General features: G+C 46.2%; 1 protein-coding gene across 1 annotated transcript in view; it reads left to right on the top strand.

The window, feature by feature from the left end:
- Nucleotides 1-25,578, top strand: part of DNAAF4 (dynein axonemal assembly factor 4) — a 261,399-nt gene that overhangs the window by 177,146 nt on the left and 58,675 nt on the right. The window contains exons 5-7 of the mRNA XM_086959015.1: nucleotides 1,311-1,456; nucleotides 17,837-17,946; nucleotides 23,067-23,220. Of these exons, the coding sequence (XP_086815141.1) occupies nucleotides 1,311-1,456; nucleotides 17,837-17,946; nucleotides 23,067-23,220 (410 nt within the window). The remainder of the gene's footprint in view (nucleotides 1-1,310; nucleotides 1,457-17,836; nucleotides 17,947-23,066; nucleotides 23,221-25,578) is intronic.

The raw sequence follows: 25,578 nt of genomic DNA, 5'->3' as shown, positions 1-25,578 counted from the left end.
GTTCTCTCCAAGTGAACAACAGCTTTAACTATAAACATTACCTTTACCCTTCAAGCATCTCAGCTCTGCAGGGATAGAAAGCAAAATGGAGTCTCTCTAGTTCTGGGCCTTGTAGGCCTGAGAAGGATGAAATAACCCTTAGCTCTGTCAGAGTACCTACACAAACCATACCAATGTGTAATATAAAGTCAGGACCACAGGATCCACCCTCTACTATAGGCAGGATAATGAAAGGACACATAATTATGTCAAAGCCAATAGGCAATAGATGGATTAGAGTCAAGAATAAGGGATCTATCATCATATAAAGCAGCTATCCTCTTCTAGGTCTGAAGAAAGGGCTTAAAAGGGCCAACACAAGGTAAGAATACAGACTATGGATGTGAGCAAGCTTAAAGTCTTCATCACTCCGAAATAGAGCCAAAAACCATGTCAGGACAGGTCCTGAGCTAGGAGGTTCCCCTTAACCCAATGAATGTCCTTCTGGGTATCACCGAGGGAATGGACGGTTCCAGAGCTGAAAAACTCTTTCTAAACACGGCACTGGTGGTGGCTAAAAGGGCCACTGCGGCCAATTGTTTGAGCTCGGCTGCCCCCACCATTATGCGCTGGCGCAGAGGGGTGGATTGGTGGGCCGCACAGGAGTGGCCCCTGTATGAGGTCAGAGGTTGCCCGAAGAAATTTCGTAGAATGTGGGGCAAGTGGGTCTGGGTGGTGGAGGATCAATACTCTTACTGAGTAATCGAGGACTGGAATGTGTGCAACACTGTTTTTGCCTTGTTTATCAGCTTATCTATGCTGGTGTGCTCTCCTCTTGTATTTGCCTTGCACGACTTAATGTACGAACAGCTGGTATTGTTATCTCGTGTTGGTCTCTCACAACATCAATAAAATTGGTCATCAAAAAAAGACAGACACAGACAGCAGTGGCCAGCAGAAGAGCAAGTCTCTCCCTCTGGACCACCAGCGATGAGGTGCAGGCAGGAGCCTGCGGGTGGAGGAGGGCCTCAAACACCTACCTGGGCAGTGAAAGGTACTTAGGAGCAGAGCTTCGGGGAGAAAGCAGGTCTCTGACCAGGAGGTAAGTGCTCGCTCTGATCGTTTGGAGCGTTGTTCAATCAGGAAGTGCTGGTTGTGTCCTCTCCAAACCTGAGTACAAAAGACTCATCATTTGAAGATTCTACATGGCACTACTTTACTGACCCTTGCTCACAGCCTCTATCAAGTGCCAGAGTAACTGATACACCAGTGATTGTATCCTGAACACAGGAACATATGTGTACCAATATATTGTAATGTTGTCTTTGCAGGTGAAAGAACGGAAAATATTTTTACAAAAAAGGTGGAGGAAGAGGCTCTCCCGGCTCCTCGTTCTGCTGGCAGTATCCAGATCCAGTTTACTCCCAGAGTGTTCCCCACCGCTGTCCGAGAGTCTCGGATTGCAGAAGAGGAGGAGGTAGGTGGGATCACAGCACTGGCAGACACAAAACTTCATTGGCAAAGGCTCTACTGGGAGTTCAGTGGTGGATTACAGTGCTTGCCTCATGGAAATGTTTGCAGGGATTGTAGTTCTGAGGAGTGCAATAATCCTAGCACTTCCACTGTTTTACTCTAGGAGATTTGACATGATAAAATGTGAAGGAATTTTACTTTGAAAGATGCACAGTAAAAATATGAAAGATGCCGAATCTGGTGAGATAATTTTGGAAGCTGCATGCTATGCTCCATCACTAGGTGGAGAACGTGATATACGAGGCAATTGCTTCTCTGCGTAAATACCCCTCACCTGTCTATCAGTATATACCTGCTGAGGTAAATACCCCACTCACATTTTTTTTAATTAAACAAATGTTATTGTTTTTACATTATGATGATCAATTAACGTTCGTTGGAGTCAACATTTACATATATAGCCCCTTCAAATGACCAAGAACATTGAATAACTGTACACCATACATGATATAGGACGGCAAATCGCTGCCCCAAAAGGAAAGAGAACAACTTATAATGTAACCCACCTCTGGAGAGGAAACCTAATCATCACTACCTAATAAATACCCCAAAACCAAGTAAAGCCTTCCCCCTCTCCCCCTCACTTGTGTGTTCAGAGCGCTCATAACAACTACAGCATGTGTCTCGGGATAGCCGAGCACCAGGACTTCCTACAGTGGATATTTAATTGGTTGTCTTGGATGGGACCACCCATCACTGTGTCCACAGCTTATTGCGGGTCGGACATTGATTGTACCAGCCCCTCCCATGCTCTCGCCGAATCCAGCGCTTTCTCGTTATCCAAGCGTCTCGCTTGTTGAAACCGGATAACACTTTCACTGCAAGCCCATTTAATCAGTTCAGCTTTCCACCTCTTGCTGCTAGGAATGAATAAGTTTGAATAAGTTTATTTGTGTGGTTACTCAAAACCATTACAATAAAACAACGAAGTAGAAGAACATTCCATTTAAAAATTTTACAGTTTAAAACCATAAACATTGTGAATAAAATCTAAAATTCAATGATCATTAAGACCAAGAAGGCTTTTTTTTTTTTAACTCGGCCAACAGTTGTACATGCTCTCATTGAGCTGAGCCGTTAGTTCCAGACGGTATCCAAGCTCAGCGCGGGTACTTGCCCGCTTGCTTAGCTGGGAGGGTCCATCAGCTTCATGCAAGCCTGTTGTACAAATTTACCAAACATAGCCATATGTTTTACTGTGTCCAATGTGCACAGTTGATGAACAGCCTCAGTTACAGTTCTAATCCCCGTTGTAGCAAAATGGGCCTAAGGTAAAGACTGCGATCTAAACGGAAGGCAGTGTAGCAAAGTAGGATATGGGCCAAGGTCTCACGTTTGTATTTGCAGAGCCTACACTCCATAATCGCCATTTTAGTCGACCCAGAGGGGTATAGTTCTTTAAGGGGGAGAGGATGTAATCTAAACGCTACGATCCTGTGTAGGGCTTGTCTCCCCACCACCTGCGTGAGATGAAGTTTGGGGTTGTATTCTGTATGTGGGAGGCTTTGGGACTCGTGAAAGCCTCTTGATACCAATGATTCCAAGTCTGAAATGCGAGAGTAAAGGTGGACTTGTTTTTTTATTGTACTTTTTATAGCAGTATACTTGAATATCTTGGGGTCCCAGTTTTCTATTGCAAATTTCAAGACGTCTTTGGCGGCGGAGAGGCTGGCTGACCAGGGATTGCTGGGTTCCAGAAAGATACTTTTTATAATAGACTTAATTGTATTCTCTGGTGCCGCCATAGTAAGATAGAAGTATTTGTTCAGAGAGGCCATCTCTTCAAGCTTTTGCTGGTTCAGGTTAAATTCTAACCGCACTAAATTATTCCTGGTGCATACGCGTAGGTGGAATAACTTTTTGTAGGCTAAGCAGTGGATTTTTTCTAGCTCTCTAGCTAGGTTCCCTGGAAATGCCTGTTGTGCTTAATTAAGTGATGGTATTTGTCTCGCCCTCAAAACTCTTTGGATTGCCGTTGTTGTGGGGCTGTGTAGAGTGGCATATAGCTTGCAGAGGGCGAAAGTGATGCTTTCATACGCATTTTATCAAGATGGACTCCTGGGCGACCTATTTCACTGAACCAAACTCCCAAGTAGTTGTAGTGTTGTGTGCAATCCAGGGACAGCTGGCCTAGCCTCCATTTTACCAGTTTTTTCTTCGGGTATTGCCTAAAGATTATTGTTTTCGATTTGGATGGGTTGGCAACCAGTTTATTTTTGGCATTGCAGGTTGCCAAGGCTGTGAGTGCTTTTTGTAAGCCTATTTTGGTATAGTCTAGGAGTACCAGGTCGTTGGCGTATTGCATTAGTTGAATCTTAGTGTGCCCAATCCTAGGTGTTGCTAATGTGGCTCCAATCAGGGCTTGACCCATGTCTGCGGTGTATAGATTGAAAAGCATTGAAGCTCAAACGCACCCTTGCTTTAGGCCGCGATCTGTGTTGATTTTCCCTGTAGCAGATACGCTTGAAAGTTTGATTCTTACCCAGGTTTTTTAGTATAATGAGCGAATGGCTTGTAGTAAAGATGGATCGATGTTCCAACGTGCCAACTTCTGCCAGAGGATGGAACGGTCTACGCCGTCAAAAGCTGCTGAATAGTCAATAAAACAAGCAAAAAGAGGCAGGCTTTGTCGTGACACAGCTTTTTGAGCTAGATATGAGAGCACTGTTATATTGTCCACTGTTGATGCTCCAGGTCTAAACCCTGTTTGAAAAAAGGGCAGGAGGCCTTCAGTGCTGGCCCAGTTTGAAATTTCCACAAGAAGGGTGCTTGCATAGGCCTTGCCCTCAATATCAAGCAGGGCGATCATACAATAGTTTTGAGGGTTCGATTTTGGCCCTTTCTTATGTATTGGGTGCAATAACGACCCTCTCCAGGAATCTGGAACGTCCCCCAAGAACTGGCAATCAGCATATAACTTGGTCAAGTTGTTCGTCCAGAAATCTGTGTCAGCCCTGAAGAGGGAGCCAGGCAGGCCATTGAGTCCCGGTGCCCCATTGTGTCTGATCTTTTTTAAGGTCGTATGAACTAAGGAGTTTCCTGGAGGTGCTTGATCATCCAAAGTTTTTGAGGTGTGGGCAATGGTGTCTAGTTCTCCACCCTCGTTAAGGTCTTTATTATCATTTATTAAATCGAGGATCTTCAGATGTTTCGCCTCAATACATTGGCGTTTCGCGGCCCAAACCTCCTTCGAGTGGATTTTTGTGGCCTCTTTAAGTAGCCTTTTGGCAGCTGCTGAGTCAGTTTTCTGGTTGGCCAGACGTTTGGCATTTCATTGTTTGGCACTCTCTTTAATTGCTGGGACGCGTCCAAAAGTGTGTGATGGAAATGGAGGGGTTCTGCTTGTTGTGCCTCCTTGGAGAAGTGAAGTTAATTTGCGGGCAGACAGACCCCATTTGTCTATGGCGCCCCTGTTGTTTTCGCTTTGTTGCCAGCCAGCCCATATTTGTTTCCATTTCTCAAACTTGTTAATTGGCACCGACCCCCATTTGATCCTGCTGCTAGGACCTTTCTTTGATTTCCAGGGCGTTGTAATCACCGCTTTGCTAGCAACAACCCCATATCTACGAATTTACTTGTTACCTTTGTCTTTGAGGTATGGGGGAACCAATGCAATATACACGTGGCTATGTCAAAAACTATCTGGCGATCTGTAACTGAATTTAATAAGTCTCCTATTTCAGACCAATAATTCCCCAGGTTCGGGCATTCCCATAGCATATGTTCTAGCTCCACTGCCTCTTTTGTGCACCTGGGGCATGCAGCACTGTCAACCTTAAAATATTTTTTAATCTTACCAGGTGTCAGATATGCTCTGTATAATATAAAAAAGTGCACCTGCTGGAATCGTGCATTTCTAGTGCTTTTCCAGTCCCTGCGCAGAATATGTCCCCATGCAGTTTCTGGGATGGGCTTCCCGATACCCGTCTCCCATTTCAATCGTACCGTGTCTAGTGGAGCCAACCCCTCATTCAACATTCGCGAATATAGGTATGTAACTGCTTTAAATGTCCCCGCTGCCATCACAACACATTGACATGCCATTGTTGTTTTGGGCTCTACTAATCCCTCCTTCAAATGTTTCTGAAGTGCATGCACCAGGGCAGCGTGCACAAGGAATCCCCCTCTAGGGAGGTCGTATCGTTCCTGCAATGCCTGGTATGTCAGAAATTCACCGTTCTCGTATAAATCCCCGAGCACCTGCACCCAGATTGTTCCCACTCCAACAAGGACGTCCAGTATCCACTATGGGGCAATGCTGTAACCATCCCCAGCGGTATTTCAGGGGCGTACGGATGCATCACTCCCTCTCTACGCTGGCTCCGATTCCAACATAATCTCAATGTTTTCTCTCCCAGAGACAGATCTCAAAGATCAAGCCTTTGTTGTAATATTAAAAAGGATAGGATGTGTCTTGGTATTCCTGTACCTCTCAAGTCCTCTGGGCCCCTAAATTCTACTGCAACTGCTTGCGTAAGGACCTGTAATTGGGCTACGATATAATAAAGCTCCAGGTCAGGAACCGCTAGCCCACCCTCTGCTTTCGGCCTCATCAACGGTTTTAGGGCCACTCTCCGTCTCCGAGACCCCCCCCCCCCGATGAATCCTACTATCATGGTATCAGGCAACTTAAACATGGATCTCGGTATCCATATGGGTAACATTCTAAAAAAATACAACAGCCTTGGCAGTGCCACCATCTTTAATAAGGCGACCCTTCCCGTCACTGACAACGGAAGCGTGCTTCAGAATGCTATGCTACCCTTTAGTGCTCGTATATATCTCCCAATATTCCCTTCCAGAATAGCACTGGCCTCATGGTAGATATGAGCACCAAGGTATGCTAGACAAGTAGGCTCCCAGCCTATATTCTGTGTTACCGTAGGTGCTGCTCTCCTGGGTTTCACTGGGAACAAGCATGTCTTAGCCCAATTTACCCTCAGCCCTGAGACGTCACCAAACTCCCAGAGCAATCCTGCCGCCCCTTCCAGCGCTACCTCTGCATCCGCCAGAAACATCAGCAAATCATCCGCATATAGCAAGATATATTGCTTTTCTCTTGTGAACGTCAAACCCTCATATCTTTGCCCCAACCAAGCACGTGCTGCCAGAGGTTCTATAGCCAATACAAATAATAACGGGGAGAGTGGGCAGCCCTGCCCCGTCCCACGAGTGACTTGATACCAGGGGGAAATCATCACTCCCACCTTTACTCTGGCCACTGCAGAGGAATACAACACTTTCGTCCATCCTACAAACGCCTCTCCCAAAGGCTTTCGCTATGTCCACGGAAAGTACCGTGGCCATAGTAAATACCCCACTCTATTCCGCTGCATTCAAGATCGGGCTCCAAGGCTCACATCATGTAAGTTGCCAGCCAGATCTTGGGTGTGATTCATACTGCTTGACGTGGGAGCAGACTATATTGGAGGATTCCTTTGATTCTGATAAAAGTCATCCTGAGTCCCCACCCGATATATCTCAGAAACTTAAAGCTAGTAACATCGCTGGTCCAGATCAGAGAAAAATGCAGACGGCTGATTTGTGTTGATGTCACCAGTTTTGTAGAGTCATTAAATCCTCAGAGTAGATCTCCACAAATCATGTGCTTACTCTTACTGTCCTGCACTTAATCCTGATTACTGCCAGAAATGTGACTCTGAGGGCGAAACTATGGTGAAATTGTACTGCCACATTTTTACTTTTTTTCCTGCATTTTTCTACGTAAAATACAGCCTTTTCCCACATCCGTGAAAATATAGGAACGTTATTGGACTTTTCACCATTGGCAGTTCACCTCAATTTTTTCAGTGTAAGATCGACATGCACATTGCATGAGAAAACCTAATTGGGAATGTGTGTGCCTACCTATAGTATCCCATTTCCAGGGGCCAACCTGTATCCCTCCTCTAGGGACACCCATTCCTAACTTCAACCAGGAATATCCACTATACTGGCCAGTTGTTTCCAGTAAAAAAAACTCCATCTGTGGGAGTCAATGTCCCCATATCCCGATTCAATGAATCTGGGTCAAATGTTTGCATGCACAGATTACACTTTTTGATCCCTTTGTGAAGTTCGGATGCAGAATCATTTTGTGCATCAGACTCGTATTGCTTGGATCAAACATTAAATGCTGCATGTTCTCACCTTGTGTATGCCTAAATATCTAATCTAGTCAGTAACCACGAGGAAAAACTGTGAAATGCAGATTAAGTAATATACTGTGTAAACAGTCAATGATACTGTTAGAAATGGGGTCTCTGGTTGACGAAGGCTTGCGCCAAAGCCAGGCAGGGACCACCACTCTAGTCAGGGCAAGGGAGGTACACCACAAAGATAACCCCTGCTCACCCCCTTGGTAGCTTGGCACAAGCAGGCAGGCTTATTCCGGAGGCCATGTGTAAAGCGTTTGCGCAACACACACACACAGCAGCAACCCTTTAGGCACTCTACAAAAGAAACTCCACCCAAGGGTATATCAAATATAGCCTTTGTATTATCATAAACACATTAGAGTAGTAATCACACAATATACACTGTGCCCCTTGGCACTAGGCACTATTTGCAGGGGATTATTTACAACTGGCCGGGGCCAGTCACACCACGGTAAGAACCTTTAGAAATGCACAGGTAACACATACATAATGCACCACCAATAACTACTGGCATAATATTGTACGGAGAACTAGATCTTGTAACATAAAACATAGAGCACCTAAATCCCATCAAGCACAAATCTCGTTGGCATACCACCCTAGGCATACATCCCATTAGCGGATAAATATCAACTGCATAATCACCACCATGAACCACAACAGGGGATCAACCACAAGATGCGATGGGCCTCACAAGCAGAAAACACATTTGCAGGAGGCACCAACCTAAAAGGTCATAACATGGGATTAGGCAATAACTACCTTAGCGTTAGACACACTTCTAAGCATAACTCACATTAGCTGATAAGTCACAGCAGCATAATCAACAACATAAACCACAGTAGGGAATAAATTACAAGATGCAATGGGCATCGCAAGCATACTAACTTATCCAATCATCACCTGAGTCAATAGGCCTCACAATTATAAAACACCTTAGGCCATCATAAATCATATCATGCAGTGATCATTACAATAGGCGTAAAATACATAAGCCTAAACACATACATAAACCACAGTTAGGAAATAATCTCACTAGCACAACCAGAGTAGAGAGTAACTAAGACAAGAACACATTATGCAAACCCTCATAATCATAAAACCACATTCAGAGGCTTAAAACAGGGTGCGTAAATCATAATACATGCATCACATTTCCTAGCACCACATACATCACGTTAGGGCCTGGTGCCCTATAAACCTAACAGTCCCCCTGGCCAACTGGCCTTCTCAAAGGGGCTCAAATGCCCTATGTCTCAAAGTCGGAGCTGCTGCCAAGGCAGCGGAATCCATGTGCGCAACTGCGCAGATCTAAACGGTGCAGCTGACGCTAAATTGCCGTGCAGCTGTGGAAGTACTGGGGCAGAGGAGTCCATCTCACTCCTATCTCTCTCTCCAAAAATGCCCCCAAGCACCGTTGGCCTAAATGTTGCTGCTGCCCACTACTTGCAGGGCAGCTGTGAAGCTGAATGTGGTTCTGGGCACTCAATGATTGTTGTTTCCCTCTGAGGCGGAAGCCGAGGTCTGTTTTTGCTCCCTTGCACCTTTTGCTACAAATTTACCTTTAAAAACGATTGAGACACGAATTGTTTTTAACTCCTGTAATATATTTTAATAGGTGCGCTTTTATACTTCTGTCATCCCCTAAGGCGAGATTACTTCGCCGAGGCTCGAACAATTCCCTTCCCACAGCGCCGCTGTATTCAGGCCCAGGGAAGCTTTGTACATTACTTGGCCGCCATCTTCAATTGGGAAGGCTGGCCGATAGCTCTGCGCCCCTCCCACCCTCCTCCCGTCCCGCCCAAAGTATGTACATAAACAACAGTACCGCCCGACCGCGCAGCGGGCGGGCGCAGCGGGCGCGCCGAAGGCAAGCCCGTCTGCGCCCGTCCGCGCCGGGACCAGGCCCAGGGCCATAACCCCTGCCCCTCCCCTCTCGTACACCCGTAGCACGCTTCTGGAGATCTGTCCCTCCCACGCCCCGCTCTGCACCAAATACGATTTATCCCTCATGCCGTTGGAGAAACAAACACAATGCCCACATTGTAACATTGCGCCCGTGTTTGTTAACCCTACTATCGCTGCTAAATCTTCAGCTTCAGAGATTGATACGCACGTTTCCATGGCACTCATTAACGCGCGCTCCCTGAGCAAACATTGCCAGGAAACAGCCGATCTCATCAGCGACCTTAACCTAGATGTTCTCTACATCACAGAGACATGGACCGACGAGGCATCTGCCCCTGACTATGTCACGGCAGTTCCTCCAGGCTATAGTGCCTATCGGCAGGACAGACCCAAAGGAAAAGGAGGTGGGATAGCAATCATAGCAAGAGACCAATTTGAAGTCCGTTGTTCGCAGATTCCCTCTACTTCATGCGAAGCTATGCACTTTAATATAAAATTGTCCTCTACCTATAACTTCAAGGGAATACTGCTTTATAGACCCCCTGGAACCAGATCTGCGTTCCTTGCTAACCTAAGCAATATCACTGAGTCCATAGTTACAGAAAACTCCATTACGATAATGGGAGACTTCAATTTCTATCTGGAGCAACTCAGTGATAGGGATACCACTATCCTTATATCAGACTTAGAAATAATGGGCCTCAGACAATTGGTCACGACCCTTACCCATCAGGCAGGCCACACGCTGGAAGGAATTTTTACAAATGTGGAAGGACTGTGCATAACCTCGGTTCTCCCCATGACATGGACAGACCATTCAGTCATTCTTAGCAGACTCACCATCAAAGGTTCGCTGAGAAAAAAGGCGGTTCATGCGAAAAATGGCACGTTCAAAGCATGGAAGGACATCAATCCCAATGACCTAACATTGCTTCTTAATACCACAACCCCGGAACTATCCACCGATCCCAATACCGCAACCAACCAATTCCAGAAGTGGCTGGGTGAAGCCACGGCTCAGCTGGCACCTACCAAATCACTCTCAAAAAACAGGAATGTGCCTAAAGCTCAGTGGTATACAACAGAATTAAAAATCCAAAAAAAATTAACTAGGAACAGGGAAAGGCACTGGCGAAGAACTTACGACAGCGAAAATAAGGAAAAATATAAAAAAGCCCTTGCCACTTACAAAGCAATGATAATAGCAGCAAAAAAAGATTTCTTCACACTCCATATAGAGACTGCGAAAAACTCCAGTAAACAGTTATATAACATCGCCAAAACCCTCTCTGGAAATACCCCGGATCTTAATCCACCCCCATCACAAGCATTATGTGATGCCTTATCTGAGTTCTTCTTCGCAAAGGTCAATGATATTTATCAAGCCTTTAACTCAGACCTGGCTAGCAGCAGTGCTACTACCCCCACGATCACTCCTAAAATTACCATGACCTGTTTTAACCCCCTTACCACTGACCAAATCAAGAGCATAGTAAAATCGATTAAAGCTGGTTCAGCTCTGGACCCATGCCCAACTTCCATGATCGCTACTGTGCCAGACACAGTTATCCCCATTATCACCGGTGTCTGTAACACAATATTGACATCTGGAACTTACCCCGATTCATTAAAAAGCACGCTGATCAAACCCCTGCTCAAAAAGCCCCGTCTAGATAAAGGTGAACTAAAAAACTACCGCCCCATAGCGAGCCTCCCTTTCCTAGCCAAAGTTACAGAAAAGGCTATGAATCAGCAGCTGTCAGCTTACATAGAAAGCCACAACTTGCTGGATGACACTCAGTTCGGTTTCCGTAAACACCATGGTACGGAAACCGCTCTCATCAAAGCCGCTGATGACATAAGAGTCATCCGCGATCAAGGAGGAACAGCATTGCTTGTTCTCCTAGATCTCTCAGCAGCCTTCGACACGGTTGACCACAAGATCTTGGTCGACCGTGTCGAAAGGATGGGTATTCAGCTTACTGCTAGGGACCTACTTGCTTCCTTCCTAGCCAACAGAACCCAGGCGGTTACCCTGGGCCCCTTCCAATCAGCTGATCTGTCGTTACCCTGTGGGGTTCCCCAAGGCTCATCCCTAAGTCCGACACTATTTAATATATACGTGTCGGACCTTGCCAGTGTCATCAAAGCATATGGGATGAGCCTAACCTCATATGCCGACGACACTCAACTGGTGTTGGCCATAAAGGGTGATGGACAGAAGGTGGCAGAGAGATTCCAAAGTGGGATGATTGCTATCGGTGAGTGGATGGCAAAAAATTGCCTGAAGCTCAACTCCGATAAAACGGAGGTGGTTATCTTTGGTAATCTTTCGCCAGCCTGGTCAGCAGCCTGGTGGCCATCGGCCTTAGGCACACCTCCCTGCCCCACGGTTAAAGTCAGAAACCTAGGAGTAACATTCGATGACCAGCTTAATTTCATGGCCCATGCAAATAAGGTGGCAGCCAACGCCCATTTCAAGCTCAGAATGGTAAGAAAAATTATACCTTATCTACCAGACTCAGCAGCCAAAACGTTAGTCACCTCCTTGGTTTTGACATCGCTAGATTACTGTAACGGTCTTTTGCTCAATGCACAAAACAGAGTCACCAAAAAACTACAGACCGTGCAGAATGCTGCTGCACGCGTACTGTCAAAAAAACCTAAATTTGCACCTATTTCGGACACTCTGAAAAGCTACCACTGGTTAACCATCCATAACAGGGTTAAATTTAAATCATTGTGCACAGTCTATAAAACACTACAGGACCAAGGACCCCGCTTCCTCAAAGAGCAACTGATTCCCTATAACCCGCCTAGAACACTTCGATCTACCTCACTTAATCAACTAGTGGTTCAACGCAGCCGAACAGCTTCTTGGGGTGACCGCCGCTTCTCGATTGCGGCCCCTAATCTCTGGAATACCCTACCAAACCACATAAAAACAAGCCCTTCACTCCTTCAGTTTAGAAAAAAACTGAAAACATGGTTATTTAATCAGTAAATCAAGCTTCTGTACAATCTGATCATGGAGAGACATCATTGCATTTAGCGCCGAGATGCCCACGGGTAATTGTACGCGCTCTACAAATGTCATTAATAAATAAATAAATAAATAAATGGGCTCTCTGAAAAAGTGTGTGCAAACGTTGCAGCTGCCCGCGCTGGTGCGGCGCAGCTGTGAATAGGGAAAGGAGTCCGGCACCACAGTGCCCGGAGGGCCCCACTCTGGGGCCTTGCAACAAAATTGCCCACACGATACAGTTGCCCGCAACGGCGGCACGTCTATGAACAAATGAAGGCACTACACGTTGCAGCTGCCTGCTATTGGACGGTGCAGCTGTGACACCAGCACCACTGGAGTCAAGCTATCCTTGCTGATGACGGCTGATAGCCAGAAACCGGTCCTAGGATGCTTGATTCCGGTCCAGTAAAGACATGGCTTGCAGTTCGGGCTGGACTATTCCCATGAGGCACAGGGTCAAGGCTGATTTGCATATTGCCATGTCTGAACTGGGGTGGCTTGGTGAGCAAAAAAACGATGGATTTAGGCCCCGATCTCTGTACTGGGGTGAATGTATGACATTGTTCTGCATTCTGTCCATCAACTGTTGTTTTTGCAAGTGACACCAGCGCAGGCACCATGTGGCGCTCAGGGCTGCCACAGGGGGCGGGCACAGACACCACCCCCACCAAATCAATGACCATGCCCCCACTCACTGGGCTCTCTGGAGGGACTTCTCCGGCTTCCACTGCGGCGAGACTCTTGTGCGGCGGGGGTAGGCACCGACGATGAGCATCGGGCCCCCTCTGCCTCACTCTCAGACGGCTGCTGCACGCGGGGCTCCCTCTTCACCACTGGAGCCCCGTCCGGTATTGGCTGACTCGGCTACCTCCCCTCACTTCACCCAGACCCCCTCCTGGGACCCGGGACTTAGATGTGGAGCCTGCTAGGCTCCAGGCGCCTCATACTCCTCTCCTGTCGCAGGGGCTCCCATCACTCACTGGAGCCCCGCGAGGTATTCTCTGTCCCCACCTCGGCACGTCCTGGCGCGGGCTAGGTTCAAACCTGGGTCGTTAAACATGGCAGACGTTTTCCGCCTCTTCTACTTCCGTCCATAAGGTCCCGCCCACAACCAGGCGGGTCACGGATCGTGGTAGGTTTTCTACTTCGTAGCTGCAAGGAGGAATAACCTCCCTTGGCATAAAACGATTTAAAGCGGGGTGGGCACCCGCATCATAAAGAAATCAGCATGAAGCGGGCGCGCACCCGCTGCTCCGCAGCTCGGGGGGAATCCCTCTTCCTCCTCATGCAGTGCCGCGCTGCAGAAGCCCACAAGCTCTCCCTTGTGATAAAGGTAATATAAAACGTAGCGCTCATGAGGCACTAGAAGCAGGCAAAGGTCCTGCAGCAAAAAAGGAATAAGTACCTGGAGTTCGAGGAGGCAATGCAGGGCCCAGGGAGGCAGCCCTCATGGCAGCTCCTCCTGTGCCCCAGCAGCAGCACGCCCCAGCAGGATTAGAACAGCATCATGGCATCCTGGAACTGAACAAACCATGGGGTCACAGCGCCTATATTTAAATCACCAAAAGTCTTTGTTCTCAAAAGTAATAAGTCACTGAATCCAGCCAGGACCAGTTCTGTGTGGCCCTGGGGCATCTTTATTACCAGCCATTCAGGGAGAGGGGGTCTGCTAATAGACGCACAGTAGAAGGTGGAGCCACCATTTACCTTGCCAGGCACAGCCCTACTCCGATCAAAGAGTCACCCCTCCCCATTCTCTGAATGCCGATCTCTCTCTCCAGCCAGGTCTGACACAGCCGGCTCCAAAACCAGAGGGCTAATACACATACTAGTAAAACCTACTGAAAAGCTTAGGCAAAAAAATACCTAGTTTCTAGCAAAGGTATTTTCGAACACAGGATATAAAAATAATCCTTACTAAAAGATGTATCTCAATATCCTGAGCTCAGACATATCAACTTCGAATTTCCTATCATGTTCCTAGGGTCAGTTAGGATTATAGAATGTAATACTGCCCATTCTGGCCTATGAGAACGGATAGCCTCACAATAGTAAACAGTGAGATGGAGGGTAACTCGCTATTAGAACATGCTACACAGAGCTAGGCATGTTCTTCCTGTCACATACAATGCACCCTACAATAGGGGTGTCTTACATGGTGCGACGGGAAGGTGCAGGGACTGGGAAGTGGGTGTACTTCAGTTACAAAGGCAGTTCTGGGCTGCATATAGACTCTGCATTGGCAGATCTGAAACATACTTTAAAAGCTGCTTCTGCGGGTCGTGCAAATCAGCGCAGCAGGCCCACCAGCAGCATTTGGTCTACCAGCCCTGGGCACACACAGTGCACTTATACTAGGGACTAACAGGTAAACCAAATGAGCCAATTATGGTTATCCCATTTCATATCAGGCAGGCAGACACATAGCACACAGAAACGCCAACTTCTAAAAGTGGCATTTCTCAAAGAGACATAATAAATATGCACACACCATTGCCGAGCATTTATTGTCACCATTTCCTAGATACCAGCCTTGACCATACTGCTCCTCTCATACCAGGGATTACTACTGATACACACTGAGCAGGGAATCCCCCATGCAATCCTTTGGGAGGGCAGGCCACTTCTCACTAAATGTAACACAGAGCGCACACACTTTACACTGGACTACAGTGCTAAAGTACCCAGAGGCCTAAAACCACTAACACTACACAGGGAAAAAGGCTGGGAGAAATGCAAAAAGTTTAGGGGCGAACCTGTAAAAACTGCCAGGTCCAACAGATACATTTTACTTCTTTCCTTGGTTTTTATCAGAAATATCCCACCATGTTTATAATACCTTTTATAACATTGAGAAACCTGACTCCCTGCACTCTATTAATGCTCTTTCAGAAACAATTACACAACGACGAAACATGCTTCCATTTTGTAGTGCTTGCATTGTGGCTATTTCTAGATTAGGGGCATTAAACGCAGATGGTTTGAGAGTGAGAAGATATTTGGATGCGGTACTGAGATGAAGTGTAAAAAGACCATCCTCTAATCCTTCTGGAAGTGACCACATGGACAGCAACACACATTAGCAACTCCTGGTGTAACAGAGTCTGTACTCCAGGATGTTTTTCAAACTAGGCCCTTGGTGCCACAGTATCTGTCGTCCAGAGTGGTCCGGATAAAAGCTGAAGTCTAGGCAAAAGTAGTAAACTGAACCTGTTCTAGGACCTTGAACATTATTTCTGGGGTTTCGAGTAGCCCAGTGAAACAGTAACAGTTTCTAAGCATCACTGAACACCCCTGACAGGCTGACATTTTAAGCAGTGCTCTAACATATGTCAGCGACACCCTAGCCAGGCTATTATAACACGCAGCACAAATCTTTTGATGGGCTATATGCTTTAATACCGGTGGATTTTGTGTGTCTATTTTGTGTGACACAGTGTATCAGACAGGCATTGCATCTCTTAATAGTTGTCAGTTCGGCAAAAAGGATTTTATGTAAGTGGCACTTAATTTGTTTATAGGTAGATATTTGATATTTTGCTTTTGAGAAATACCCTAGTAGACTGCGGAGTGCTGAAATATGTAATCAGTTCTTCCTCTAAAACTGCCCGTAAATCCAATGGCTGTTCAGCGGACACATTTTAAAAAGTTATGTGGCAAAATACACGGGGTGGGCCCTTTTTTCCTCAAAGATCCTTTATGAGAGTACTTACTAAATCTTGGTGATTGCTGGGCTCAGTTGCGGCCCTCACTCGTGCACTACAGTGTGGGAACATATTTGACAGAGTTGATGTTGTTCTTGAGTCAGAAGACACGGCACTACAGATCAGAATTGGGAGCTGCAAGGCACCCACCAATCTAAAATAGAAACATTTTCTAAAAGCCATGTGTTTTTGTTCTAAAAAACGCACTTCTCCATGGCATTCCCTTGCGTTTAAGGGAACTACTTTCGAGAACTTGTGCTCCCTGTGAAAGAGCAGACTGCTGTAATTTACACCGAAGTTAGCCGTAGCCAATGGCCGAAGGTTGCCCCATGGGCCCTTGCTGTATGCTGGAATGAGTGGAATAAAAAGGTGAATGACACAATAACTACCCAGTGGGTGACGAGGGCAGGCTGAATGCTTCTGTAGGAACGTTAATTATAGAAATTATTTGAGTAAAATCAAAAGAGCTTGACTAATGCCAGTCCTAACCATAAACAAAAAATTGAGGTGGAACAAAGTAGTTTAGAGCACTAGCTAGACACTGTACATTGTGTGTTATTTTCTGCACCATGCTGGATTCTGTATTCGAGTTTAATGCCTATTACAGCCTGATTTGTAAAACAGATGAATGCAATGGCCCAAATTGTTTCTTTAGAGGCAGTAGTTGGTGTTGATGAATACCAAGGTCGATTAGTCTTGGTTTCACTTTAATCCTGTTTCTTCCACCACTCTACACTTCCTGTCTCTTTACCTCAGTCTTATGGGATTTTTCCAATCATGCTTTCTCCCTTTGTCCCGCTTTACTTTCTTTCTTTTCATTCTTATTCCCCCCTTACCATTCTTTTTCTTGCTTGCTCTGGGACAAATTCCTTCTTGCTCTCTATTCTTCCTTTTTCTCGTTGCTCTAGGTCTAAGTCTAGTGATGCAAAATAAGTCCCCAAAAATGAGTGCCAGTGTCCACTGCCTGCAGCCACCAGCGCAGTGTAAGCACCTTTTCCTACCGCCTGCTAGAGTTCTTGACTGCTGGACGCCCGTACACCTAGGTGTACAGTCAAGTGCCAGCAGTGAATAACTGGTGCTTACCTGGTTATCTAATTACAATGCAATAGTAATGGTAGCCCTTGGGCATTGGGTGTAAACAGCACTACCCACACAGTATACTGCCTCGCAGCCTCCTAAGACCCCAAGATAAGACACTTAAGATTCACCAGAAATAACCATATGCACATTACCAGGTGTAGTGAGCAGCTTGCAGCCACCTATATTGTAGAAACAAAATAACTACTCCCTGACCTGGCTGGATTGCGGACTCAGCAGGGTCCCCGGTGTTTCACTCTGACACTTACTAATCACTGCTGCTACAGGTTGGTGTATAAGGAGGGCCGTTTTGGAGCCAGCATCCATGTTAATACAGTGTGATTCGTCTACCCAAACCTTTGGTAACACTGAGGTGAAAAGAGACTCATATATTTACTTTTGCCTTCAAAATGGCTGACCAACATCAGGTTTTCGCAATATTTTAACCACAGTGGCTCCATAAACAAGCAGAGGCTCGAAGGGCACTTGATGCAGCGGATTCCGAGCTAGACGATCTGAAGGAAGAGGAAAAGAACCCCGAGTGGTTGAAGGAGAAAGGGAAGTAAGTTATCGTGATCACCTTTTCATCGTAGGCTTGTATTTATAAAGTGTGATTTTTGCCTCAGTTTCTTTTTTTATCATCTAAATATTTATTGGAAAACAAACACTTGTTAGGAAGCCTCTTAAATTACTTTTATGTGATGTTTGTATTTCACATCTCCAGAGACCAGCTTCTTTGTAGTTCTACACTGGTACACAAATCTGCTTTTAGTATTAAGGGATTCATCTTTTGGTAGCATATTTAAAACAAAAGTTAATGGAGCATATATTGGATTGAGAATGTGTTGTTGTTTAATTACATTTTGCTTTAGGAGTTATTTATTGACATAAATATTTTTATGTCATAAGCATTGCATTTGGTGTGCAAGTTATGCTTTTCATAGCTCTTGTGTGCGTCATGGCTTCTATTATAAAGACTGCCGCATCTAAACGTCTTTACAAGGTTGCATCTGTCGAGGTAGTGCTTGGTCGATGTTGATAGGCTCACATAAGCGAGCAACTTGGGGCTGCAATTTGAACATTAGCCTGCTTTATTTAAGTTTCTCCCTCTTATTACAAAGATATGTACAGAATAGATGAGAAACAATTCTGGAGATCAGGACTTAGATCCTCGTTGTTATCAATGCAGAGACTTTATCTCTTGTACCCTCAGTATTTTGTGTGTGTGCGTGAGAGTCATTCTTTCAGTTTCTGCCTGTTCTGCTTCTATGATAAAATATCTTCACTTTCTTTGTATAGTTGCCATTGTCTATTATCTTTAACAGTAGGGCCAGCTCCTCTGCTAAGGTGGAGGAGCATTGCCCCACTGCTTTGTGAGCAGGTCAAAAAGGAAAAAAATAAAAAGATAAACAGCCAAACAGTCATGCGCACTTTGCATGCTCTCCACCAGGCTGTATTGTACAGCCTGAGTGGAGAACATGCACAGCCACCCAGTGCCTCTCTGAGTGCCGAACCACAGCGCTCAGACCAATCACAAGGCTGCCATTAGCAGCGTCGTGTTTGCCCAGGGGAGTCTCGAAGCCTGGGTGCTTCCTGTTTCTGGAAGTCGGCAAAGAGGACCCAGAGGCGCCGGCTTGAGGTGGGAAAGTGACTATTACATTTTTGTTAGGTCTCGCCTGTCGATGCGCATGCGCATCGAGCAAGCGAGACTATGGGGGCTTATCCACTCTTTATCCACTGCAAGGAATCGTGGCGATTCCTTGCAGTGCCCGTGACTTTTAAGCTCAATGCGCATGCGCATTGAGCTTAAAAGCGCGTGCACGTCCGTCTTGTTTTACCCGCTCCGCCCCCTCCCGTTCCCGCCGTGTCGCATTTCTCCTCCCCCCTCCCCTCTCTTCCCTCCGTCTTGTTTGTTATTTTACCCGCTCCGCCCCCTCCCCTTCCCGCCGTGTCGCATTTCTCCTCCCCCCTCCCCTCTCTTCCCTCCGTCTTGTTTGTTTTTGTTTATTTTACCCGCTCCGCCCCCTCCCCTGCCCGCCGTGTCGCATTTTTTTTTAAACCCCCACTTCCCCCCTTTTTGGTTTGGTGTGGGGAATTGTGGCTTGATCTGGTTTTGTTTGTTTGAACTCTGCTGCAAGCTGAGGATTACGTGACTGCCATCGGTTGTCTCGCACTTTTCACGATCCAAATGTATTAATTAACAGTAAGGGAAGAGGAGCTTCATTCTTGATATTTCCCTAGAATATAATTTACCCCACTTTGCAGACACGCACTTTACACCCATTCTGTATGTCACACCTGGCTTTGCAGAACCCACCCCACACACATTTTAAGCGCCACACTTTAGTTACTGTCACAAACACAACATACACACTTTATATATGCAGAGTACTCCCACACAGCCCTGCTTCACTTTAAATGAATCCCAGATTTACGCAACACAGATATCACTACCTCACCCCCAGCACCCCCCACACACACGTTGGAGACCCACCACGCCGACTCAATCCTTCTGGGAACCAGAATGTCTGCGGCACTCTAGCTCCCTCAGCTACACTTGCACTGCCGGCTGCACGCGGAGCTGCACTCCAACTGGCGCTTCTCAGTTGGCTGCACACGTCGCTGCGCTTGCACTGCCGCCTGCTCAGTTTGGCTGCTTTCCGTGCTGCACTTGCAGTCCCGGCTGCGCAGCCCGGACAGCAGGAAAGCACTAGACAAGGAACGCAAAAACGCCAGTCTCACCAACCATCCCTCCAGTAAGATACATAAACAGAGCACAAAGTTTGTGAACTTACTATTTTGGGGGGTGCTCCCGGGTGCTAATTTTGCTCAAAACTTGACAGAGGATAGGTGAATGCTCCCCAAACTTGAAGTTGCACCTTGTCGTGAATCCTTGTGCACTGCACAGATTGTAGCCCGCTGTCAAGAGGTCCCCCTCTGCATGACAGACTGCCCCTGCTGCAAAGTCCCCCCCGTGGACAGCGAAGGGATTCCAGCTGCCAAAGGAAGGTGCCCGGCTGCAAAGCGTAGGTGTCCTGCTGCAGAGTAAGGAGGGTCCCGCTGCACCCACGTGAAGCCCGGGTGCCTGTGTGCCGCACAGAGCGCCTCCAGTTTGCCTCTAGAGGGTGGCCTGCTGCTCGCGTCTCCTCATCCTCGGTCAGTGGCCCCCATTGTAGCAGGCTCGACCTGCCTCCCGAGTTTGGAATCACAGTCCTCTGCCTTCAGCAGCGCCGGCTCCCGCGCCTCCCCTCTCCATCCCAGCTCCTCCCATCCGAGCACTGGCTCCTCCTCCCCACAGATCGCAGCTCCCCCTCCTGGCCGGCTGCAGCAGCCGCTTATCCCGCGCCCGCCACACCCCCGGGAACACCGACCTTACTCTTTGGAACAAAGCGCCTCCTACCTTACCCGGCGGCTAGCGCCTCACCGTGAGTGAATGCACCTGCAGTATGTAGAGCAGCCAGGATGTAAATGTTTATTAATTAATTCATTCAAAAGCGGCCCTTCTATAATTAGCTGTTTCTTGCCCACTATTCATGCCCAGCCCACAAAACCGGGGAACTAGCTGTAGAAACCTGATGAGAGCTGTTAGAACTCCTGGTAGCTGACTCACCCTCACCCTCACTCACCCTCAACCCCTCACCCTCACTCACCCTCACCCTCACTCACCCTCACCCTCAACCCCTCAAACTCACCCTCACTCACCCTCACTCACCCTCAACCCCTCACCCACCCTCACCCTCACTCATCCTGACCATCACTCACCCTCAACCCCTCACTCACCCTCAACCCCTCACTCACCCTCACTCTCACTCATCCTCACTCACCCTCAACCCCACACCCTCACTCACCCTCACTCACCCTCCCTCACCCTCAACCCCTCACCCTCAAACCCTCACTCACCCTCAACCCCTCACCCTCAACCCCTCACTCACCCTCAACCCCTCACTCACCCTCACCCTCACTCACCCTCAACCCCTCACCCTCACTCACTCACCCTCAACCCCTCACCCTCAACCCCTCACTCACCCTCACTCTCACTCACCCTCACTCAGCCTCAACTACTCCCCCTCACCCTCACTCACCCAAAACCCCTCACCCTCACTCACCCTCACCCTCACTCACCCTCAACACCTCACTCACCCTCACTCACCCTCACTCACCCTCACTCACCCTCACTCACCCTCACTCACCCTCACTCACCCTCACTCACCCTCAACCCCTCACCCTCACTCACCCTCACTCACCCTCACCCTCACTCACCCTCACCCTCACTCACCCTCACCCTCACTCACCCTCACCCTCACTCACCCTCAACACCTCACTCACCCTCACTCACCCTCACTCACCCTCACTCACCCTCACTCACCCTCACTCACCCTCACTCACCCTCAACCCCTCACCCTCACTCACCCTCACTCACCCTCACCCTCACTCACCCTCACTCACCCTCACTCACCCTCACTCACCCTCAACCCCTCACCCTCACTCACCCTCACTCACCCTCAACCCCTCACCCTCACTCACCCTCACTCACCCTCACCCTCACTCACCCTCACCCTCACTCACCCTCGCCCTCACACAGTGCAATAGTTCTCAGACCATTTCAGTTAGAGCTTTTAGAAATGTTTAAGGCTTTTTTTATTTGTAATACTTTAGCATTGGCTACAGGAAACAAAAATGCTAAACATTTACAAAAAAACCCATAAACAATTCTAAAAGCACTAACTCTAATGGTGCGAGACCTATTGCATTTCCAATGCTTGTTTTTATTCCCTCCCACCGTGCCCCCCTGCTGTTAAGTAGCAGCCCCTACTGTTTAACAGACATTTCATATAGGAGGGAGAGCAAGAAGGAAAGAATCTGGAGAAGAATAACGTTGATATGCATGATGTCCTGAGAAGAACAGAACGTGGGGATTTTTCCAACACCACTAGTCTGGTTTAACAATTTAATTTGCTAGAGGGATTATTCCAGAGAATCTGGCAAGAAGAAATCAAACTTCTGTATAGTGGACTCCCATCTTGGAACACATATATCTCTCTGTCTTGTCTGGAGGCTCCATCGAGTTGCCTGGGTGAGTGGCCTAGCCAGGTGGCATGCCTTTTGCCTTGGTAAAGAGTGGATGATCCAAAGTGCTTGTTCTTGGTTGCAGTACCCTTAAGCCGGAGAGATGGTAGTACTCCTGTTAACCCTGTCTTAGAGGACCTGAACTGTGATGTTGCACCTGCATTCACAAATCTGTCCTTGCGGAAAAGGTTCACATTGTGCCCCCTGATACCTGGACAAGCAACAAACCCTTAAAACTGCCAACACATTTGACAATGTTCTCCAAAACTCCTTGCAGCAGATACCAAACTTTATCTACACATCAACTCTGCTCTTTTTCTAAATTCAAAGCAGGGCCAAACGCCTTACCGAGGTAACTAATGTAGTGCAGTCTTCAGTTCAACATAAAAATATATATATATATATATATATTTACTTCCTATGTCACACTTCCGTATTGGTTAAACTGTACAGTTTCTATGACTTGTCCCTTTGTACACTGCGCATGTTAAAAATGTTTGTTTGGTAAAGATTTTAGTTTGTTAAAATGCAATCATATTTGATTCATGTCTTTCTCATGTTTCTACTTACTGGATCATTCTTAAATATCTTTTTTTTCTCCATTAATTTTCGTAGCAAGTTGTTTGCTTTAGGAAACTACCTTGCAGCTATTAATGCCTACAGCTTGGCTATAAGATTAAACCGCAAGATTCCAGCATTGTACCTGAATCGATCAGCCTGCCACTTGAAGCTGCGAAACCTATACAAAACCATTGAGGACTGCTCAAAGGTATGCTTCTATGATGGGTAAAGTTGAAAGGCCATCAATAAGCTGCTTTTATAGAGAGATTACTGATGCTGGTGTAAACCTGCTCAATTGTTTCTTTAGTACATACCTTTTTTTCTTGAATGGCAACCCTGCAGCTGAGGATTTTATTGCTGTAGAAAAACAATGCATTTGCTTTTAGATTATTAGAACATGAAATTCAGTCCTTGACTAGTGTGAATGAATTATATGGGCAGCAGTATCATTCATACCTAAATCATAGGATTTTGTCTCCGGCAAAACCTTTATGGCATTAGCTGATGGAGCTCACACACGCACACACGACATAATGTGTTATATTTGCACTAATCCGATTAACTGACTGACTGATTGTGCTTATAAAGCGCACTAATGCTGAGGCGTCTTGGCGCTGTGTTAGAGTAAAAACTCGGACATGTATGCATCCTACTGATGTTGGGGATAGAGCCAGGTTTTGATTTCTTTCCTTAATGCACATCTGTTGGATAAACTTCTTATATGTAGTGGAAGTGTGTTCCAGAGTTTAGACGACAGGAATGAAAAATGCTTTCCTCCACAATGTGCTCTTTTTATCTTTGGAATTTGTGCAAGACCAAGGGAAGAGGTTTTTAAAGTCCGAGTTGCAATGTTAAACTCCTAAAAACATACTTTCAGTTTTAATATATTCTATTCAACACCCTACTAGTGAATTAGTTTCCATCAATCAGTACTTACGAATCCCAACAATGGCCCCCTTGATAGTGTTATACAGTTGCATGTTCACCCACCCCCTCCTATGTCTGTGGGACAAGGGTATTTGTTGGAAGTATCCCAGAGGAGCAGGTAGCTTGTATATATTCAAGCAAATCAATGCTTGCCAATTTATATTTTGAAACCAATAAAAATACGTATTTTGTACTCAATGCATTACATATGCATGTTTCCCGCCATACTAATAGAGTTATTAATTATTAATTTTTTTTATAATATGACTATGTTTTCAAATTAATCAGATACAGTCATTCCTTATAAGTGTGGTGGCCGTGGAATATGTAATGCAGCTGAAAATAAATCCTTAATTACAGAGTAAAAAACATATCCACCGTAAGTACATTGTGTTCCGACCCACAGTGCCAATTTTGAGGGGTAAGCATAGTCCCTTCACAGCCAATTTAATATAAATATTATTTACATTTATTTACATTTAAAATCATTGTGTAAAATGTTAAGGAATTACCATCTGAATATAACAAGCGTTAGGTTACCTGAGAGCTGTTGAGGTACGAATATTTCCAGTTAGTTGCAGCCTAGAAACAAGGGGATGGAGTCTCCCATTCAGCGATTCAAGACAAGATGTACACTGCTTAGGCATAGATAATACAGAAGAAAGGACTAAGATAGAAGACTAAGCTATCTGTATCAATGAAGTGACCACTTGGATAAAGACAATGGTCATCATTTTTGAGCTGACTAATCTGAAATCATGAACAACTCTATGAAGACCTGCTGTTGTTTTCCAAATGGAAAACAGCAAAGACTAATGAGTCCGAAGCAAACAATCAAGAACATGTCCCCTGCCTACATAACCTTCCATTTCGCTGAGCAGTATCCTTCACTAAGTTTCAGCTTGCATGAATTGAGGAAGTGATCGAATCAGGAAATGAAATCAAACATTCCTAGCGACTTACAGTACAAAATTCCTACAAATACCTGCCCTGAACATTGCAGGTAACATCATCATGCTGGCGCACAAGGGATGACTCCCCAATTACTGAAATCAGACCGTTGTTACACAACCACTCCTTTGGCAACTCTGGAAACTTACTCACAGTACAATGTTAAATCTCGCTTACAGTAGAGAATTTGAAAAAGAAGTCAAAAAGCAACTGCAACTACGTATATATAGATAGAGAGAGAGAGAGAGAGAGATAGAGACAGACAACCGACTGAGCTATTTTTAGCCTTGATGAACACAAACGAGACAGCGATTGGCCTAAAGTATACTGTGGCCTACTTGTGAATTTACATAATAGAAAACAGTATCCTGATAAAATAGATCCTAAAATAGTGGATAGGAATCTCTGGCACCACCATTGAGTGGTTCCAACCACACCCCAGCAACAGAAACCTGCGGGGAAAAATTTGTTCCTGTTAAACGCAGTTCTCATAGCACTGAAAAGTAGATGTACAAGTAATATGTTAAAGATAAAGTATTAACAATGCAGTTGGCAGGAAATATGTGTTGGGTAATATCCAAATTCAACAGAGCAATTTTCCAGAGAGTCATTGATCGCTTTAAAAAAGAGGATTCACAGAGAGTCTGCAGAGGGTCCAGTTTGAGGTTTGGTGAGTAAGCTGGAGCGT

The sequence above is a fragment of the Lissotriton vulgaris genome, chromosome 2_1 (genome assembly GCF_964263255.1).
Source record: "Lissotriton vulgaris chromosome 2_1, aLisVul1.2, whole genome shotgun sequence".
Taxonomy (NCBI): Eukaryota; Metazoa; Chordata; class Amphibia; order Caudata; family Salamandridae; genus Lissotriton; species Lissotriton vulgaris.
This window is presented reverse-complemented; position numbering and strand designations above follow the sequence as displayed.